The 6054-nt window shown below is 47.6% G+C and overlaps 1 protein-coding gene across 1 annotated transcript; it reads right to left on the bottom strand.

The window, feature by feature from the left end:
- Positions 1–907: 907 nt before the first annotated feature.
- LOC146193313 (uncharacterized) lies at positions 908–5613 on the bottom strand. Its single transcript, XM_084600515.1, has 2 exons — positions 4928–5613; positions 908–1019 (listed from the first exon to the last, which is right to left on the bottom strand). Exons 1-2 carry the CDS (start codon positions 5611–5613, stop codon positions 908–910), a joined length of 798 nt encoding a protein of 265 aa, XP_084456641.1.
- Positions 5614–6054: the final 441 nt, after the last annotated feature.

Raw genomic sequence — 6054 nt, 5'->3', positions numbered from 1 at the left:
AGCTTGATGAGAGCTGCGGAATAAATACAATGGGTAATAAACAATACAATTACTTATACTTAAAAGAAAACAGTGTATTAAGACAGCGGATGTCCGCCCAATGCCTACTTCCAAGAAATAAAAGAAGGCGTTTTGATTGTAGTTGGAAAATAATGCTGGTTTTAAAGTTGGCTAGCAGGTCCTTTCAGAACGAAGGTTTCACTTTTTTTGAGCCAGTGGACCACACTAAGCAGCTGCGCAGGCCACATGAAGCCCACGGACCTATGTGACTACTATTTGAAAGGCAGAGACTGTTCTTTTTACAAACACTGCCCTTTAATGACTACTAAGAAGATGGCATATATTATCAACATAAAATACCTTATCGGGAGTTTCGAAAGATTTGAATGCATTATTGATGTCCTTCATTTCAATGCGACTCGCTTGGCTCTTCCAATTTCTCTTCTGTTTTTCGTTCGGGCATTATGGGGCCTTGAAGGAAGACAATTAAATCACTCACAAATTACTGTGCAGTTGAATAGTTGATTCCTCACTAGATCAGCTCACGCGTTCGGCTACCACCTGTATCGTCGGTCGACCTATGTATTTTTCTCTCAATAAAGCTTGTTCTGTAGGAATACTGGTCATGACCGTACAGTACAGAACCATTATTCAACAAGCACCATTATGTGCCTGAAAGAGGTGGCCACAATCGTATTGTTACGGGCGAAGAAGAAGAAGAGGACAATGGCGTGGGCAAACGCGCTTGCGCTAGGTCCGCCATCATTCATTAAACGTCATCGAACATCGCCATCGGTCATGTTCCGTCTCCTTTCATCATCGGCTTGCCGCCCCGTAACATTTGGCTGGAGGCGCGGGGTACATCATCATCACTCGCCATCCTGGCCCGGAGCTTTGGCGCCCTGTGTCATCTTGCGCCATTGGCAACGGGTTCCTGGGACGACGCATAATCTGTCTGTTCCCTGCCAGCTGGACCCGGCGCCACATCGCCGTTATCCACCCCCGCCCTGTCCGCCGCCCTGACCAAAAGACAAGAAACACAAGCAGCCTAACTTTAGGATCCCACTGACCTAAGACGCCACGAACATGTGCAAGGACACATCACAACATACAGCACATGAAAAACCTGACCGATGGATCCGACAGGCCGGAAGCGCCGACCAGATGAACCCACCGACCCGGTACAACACTAAACGTGAAGACGTCGCCCCCACATGTGCCGTATGATGCGTACCTAGGACCCAGCCATCAAATCATGGCGACCGGTTCAACGAAAGCTTTCTGGGCCAGGCTTCATTGGTCATCCTGGCGGCAAGCCATTACCTTCTTTCTCTTCTCTCTTCACCGGTGCGCACAAGATCGCCGTCATGTCACAAATCTGATCAACTTTGACTTCTTCTTCGTCCACCGATCGGGACAATCGCTCGGTGGCCCCGGGTAGTGTTACGGGCGAAGAAGAAGAAGCGGACAATGGCGTGGACGCGTAATTTCTTCTCCTCAACGGCAGGGTCCCGTAAGTTCTTTCTTCTCACTGGCTGCCTCTGAGAGGGTTAAACGGCGATAGTTACCGAAAGGTGTCTCTGAATCCAACCTAAAGATAACCTACGCTCACTGAAGGCAGGAAATGATTACGGTGAATGTAATTTATTAGTGATATCATTGTTATACCATCATCTTGTGGCTCTGTTCAAGACTGGTTTTGCGACTAATGAGGAATAAAAACACGACATATTGCAACTTAAAGGAGAACACTCCCTAGGAATGATCTTGGTAGCTTATTTAAATGTTTCGGTTAAAACAAAATATAAAAAGAACAATTTTTTTTTCACGGGATTCGAACACATGTTTTATTCACTCAGTGCTCAGGTAAGTAGTGTCCATTCACTCAGTGCTCCTTAGTCCTGTGCAATGTCCTTGCGAAACCCAAGTGTCCAGCTGTGGCATCGTCGTGCATTACCCGAAGAACCTGACACCTAAGACTTGTAGGAACTACCAGAAGAAGCCGCGCACCTACTGACGAGTAGTTCTTCCTGTATAGTACACCGTCACGAATGCAGAATGAGGTTGTAGGGTTCCGTGATTTTGCTGCCTCAAAAAGTGGCGCCAACTCGTTGTCGTGTCGCTGCGCAATCTTGAATTCACCAACATCAGGGAAACTTGTAGAGATAGCAGCTATATATTCATCCAAGACCTCATTGTCGCAATCAGTAGTTTCCAGTGGCAACCGTGACAAGCAGTCAGCATCACCGTGCTTACGACCACTCTTAAAAGACACAGTAAAATTGAATTCTTGAAGGCGCAAAGCCCACCGCGCAAGGCGTCCACAGGGGTCACGAAGGTTTACAAGCCAGCATAAGGAATGATGGTCCGTCACAATTTTAAATGCACATCCATAAAGGTATGACATAAACCGTTGTACACCGAATACAACAGCTAAGCATTCCTGTTCAGTTACTGTGTAATTACGCTCAGCCTTGCTCAAAGAGCGGCTTGCATACGCAGCGACATGTTCATCGCCATTGTGGTGCTGTATGAGCACAGCACCAATTCCAACTGCGCTGGCGTCAGTGTGAAGTTCTGTTGGAGCTGATGGACAGAAGTGGCGTAGTACTGGTCCAGATGTCAAAATAAACTTTAACTGACGAAAGGCGGAGTCACAATCGGCAGTCCACTTGAAAGGCACATCTTTTTGCAGAAGACAAGTAAGGGGATATGCTAGATCAGCAAATTTCGGAACAAAACGCCGAAAATAGGAGCAAAGCCCCAAAAAACTCCTGAGCTGTTTTAACGATTTCGGCGGTTTAAAACAAGTGACACCTTCGATCTTTTTCGGATCAGGCCTAATTCCATCCTTGTCTAGGAGATGTCCAAGTACCACAGTCTGGCATTCTCCAAAACGACATTTCTTGGAATTCAGTACCAGACCAGCTTTCTCAATACACTCCAAGACAACCTCTAATCGATTGTTGTGTTCATGAAAAGTTTTTCCGAATATCACTACATCGTCCAAATAACACATACAAATGTGCCACTTCAGCCCGCGCAAAACTGTATCCATGAATCTTTCGAACGTGGCTGGAGCGTTACATAATCCAAACGGCATCACACTAAATTCATACAGCCCGTCTGGGGGGATGAATGCCGTCTTTTCTTTATCTTCCGGGTGCATGGGGATCTGCCAATAGCCTGATCGCAGGTCAACTGAGGAAAAATAGGAGGCGGAATGTAAGCAATCAATGGCGTCATCAATACGTGGCAGGGGATACACGTCCTTCTTGGTAACAGTATTCAGACGTCGATAATCAACACAAAATCGTCATGTGCCATCTTTCTTTTTCACTAGAATCACAGGGGCAGCCCACGGACTAGACGATTCCTGAATGATGCCCTTATGCAGCATGTCACGAACTTGTTCTTCGATTGTTTGGCGCTCTGATGGGGATACACGATAAGGCTTCTGGCGGATTGGATCAGCAGTTCCTGTATTGATTCGGTGCTGAGTACGGGAAATGGGAATCTGTGGTGGCGAGTCCCGAGAGAAATCGAAAGCCGCAGTATGTTTCGCCAGAACTTCCACTAAACTGTGACGGTCACTTGTTGGCAGGGATTTGTTAATCATGGCAAGCAATTTTGTCTCATCTTCTTCTGAGCATGCGGTAGGCTGGGAATTGTCTGTGCTGAGCACGGCCACTGATTTAAAAGAGTCTTCGTCAAAGTTGGCAAGTTTTAGACCACGTGGTATTATAACAGGTTCGTTAGAGCAGTTAGTCGTCCAGAAAGAAGAATGGCCATTCATGACTGAGATGTTGCAGCGGGGAATCAGAATACTTTTCTTCGCGCAGTTGAGGGTGAGTGGTTCAACCACAGCGTCGAACGCATCACTGGCACAGCTGGAACTAACAACTCTTATAAACTCTGCTGACATTGCAGGAATGACTATGTCTTCCGAAACCGAAAGCGTGCTAGGATGGGTGCGCGAATTTTCACGCAAAGCAGATTCAATTCGAGTGCTCACAGAAATGTCTCCATTGCGAAAGTCGAGAGTGCCCTCACATTGCTCCAGAAAATGGAGTTAAAGAATTACGTCATGCGTTGATCGAGTAAGTACTGCGAATTCAGTTCGAAATGTGTGGCCGGCGATAACAAGATTCATGGAACAGACTCCAAGTGGGTTAAGCGGTTCGCCACCAACACCACATAATGTTGTCGCACTATCACAAGCAAACATAACTTTACGACCAAGGCAGTTTTTAAAAGCGAGACTTATAATAGAAATAGTTGCACCTGTGTCCAACAACGCCATAGCACGTACACCGTCCACAAACACTTCAATTCGGTTTTTTAACATCGAAATGGGCAGAGGCATGGGTAAGCTAGAGTCTTTTGCGACCTCACTTCCACCAGCCGCACTCACTAGTTTCCCGGAGGTGGCGACCGTCGTCGGGGAGAAGGGGATTGTCGTAGGCGCCGAGATGGTGGTGTCAGGCTACGGTCAGAGGCCGGTGATTCGTTTCGGTTCAGTACCATTCTGCGTTCTTGTCGGTTAGCTGTTGTTCTGTACTCATTCCGGCCAGGTGTTCTTCTATATGAATCATCATTGTCAGCAGGAAGCCTTGTACGGGAGTTCACCCATTGTCGACGATACTGCTGGTACGGACGACGGTTGCGGCAAAAGCGGGAAATGTGGCCGATCATTCCACAGGTATAACACACTGGCGGCTCACGTTCGTTCGATGAATAAGGCTCATCGTCGCTTGTGTTAAACGTTTCATGCTCTGGATGTGGTAGACGAGGAGGACGAGAGTGCTCGCTGTTGTAGGCGTTGATGTTGAGAGGCTGGATGTTCGGGCGATGAGCAGCAGAGCATCGGGTGTCCGAAGGAGACATAACAGAGGGGTCATTACAGGTAGAAGATGGGCTGTCTGACGAAGAGGTACTCCTGCAGACGGGTCTGGCATGGCTCCCAATATCTTGATGCCTCCGAAGCTCTTCGCGGACGATCTGGCGAATTGTATCTGCCAGGCTTGCCGTTTCAGACACATCCACACTAGCGACAGTTGTCACATTAGGCAGCCGACCAAACTTCGGAATGATACGGCGTCGCTTCAAAGATTCAAATGTGTGGCTGTGTCGTGTTACATCAGCGGTGGTATTCAAATCCTCCTTGCAGATGAGAAAGTTGTACACATCGTGCGCTATTCCTTTGAGGAGGTGGCCTACCTTGTCTTCTTCTGTCATTCGATCATCAACTATTCTACATAGCTCGAGGACTTCTATATAAGTTTTGCAGGTCTCCCCCGGCACTTGTGCTCGCTGAGCCAGAGTCTGTTCTGCGCCCTTTTTTCGAGCATCGGCATCGCCAAATCCCGCTCTCATTTCTTCCATGAAGCGATCCCAGGTGGTAAGGGATGCTTCATGATTGTCAAACCATGTTAGTGCAGTTTCTTCAAGAAAGAATACTGCATTCGCAAGCTTGGAATTCGCATCCCAGCGGTTGTATTTGCTCACCCGATTGTAGTGGGTGAGCCAGTCATCCACGTCTTTCCCAGGCTTGCCATAAAAGTGTCGGGGTTCCCGATAAGGCTGTGGGGTGGTCGGTTGTGCTGCTGGCATGGACGGCGTTGAAACATCTGCTTCGCCATCTCCGTCCGTAGGGGGGTAGCCCAGCATTTCTTCTGCTCCGGCGAAGTAGGAGAGGTTCCGTGGTGATCTTTAGCCCGCTAACTCCACCACACTTGTTACGACGTTTATTTAGACAGATCTTAGGCTGCGCTAAAGAATAGCACACAAGAGCGGGGCAGAACCAGCTTCCTCTTCTTCTTATCCCGCCAAACCTCATCTTCCTTCAATAAGGACCGCGGGAAGTGCGTGACAATATTAAAAGAAGGTATCGGTTATGAGATAATTGACTTCCTGCAGGAATTATACCGGAATAACAAAGTAGAAATTACGTGGGAATGAATAAGAAGTACGGAGGATGTCAAAGTATGCAAAGGATTAAGACAAGGCTGTCCTCTATCACCGGTGCTGTTCATGATTTATATGATAAACCTG

This window comes from Amblyomma maculatum, chromosome 4, assembly GCF_055883805.1.
Source record: "Amblyomma maculatum isolate TAMU_Amacu chromosome 4, ASM5588380v1, whole genome shotgun sequence".
Classification (NCBI taxonomy): Eukaryota; Metazoa; Arthropoda; class Arachnida; order Ixodida; family Ixodidae; genus Amblyomma; species Amblyomma maculatum.
Note: the sequence above shows the minus strand (reverse complement) of the source record. Positions and strands in the feature narration are given on the sequence as shown.

Excerpts from the sequence above, each read along its gene's own strand:
- LOC146193313 (XM_084600515.1), bottom strand. The coding sequence starts at position 5,613 with ATGCCAGCAGCACAACCGACCACCCCACAGCCTTATCGGGAACCCCGA. Across the intron at positions 1,020-4,927 it reads GTCTGCAGGAGTACCTCTTC|GGCGGCGGACAGGGCGGGGG; the intron begins GTCAGACAGCCC and ends TCTTTTGGTCAG.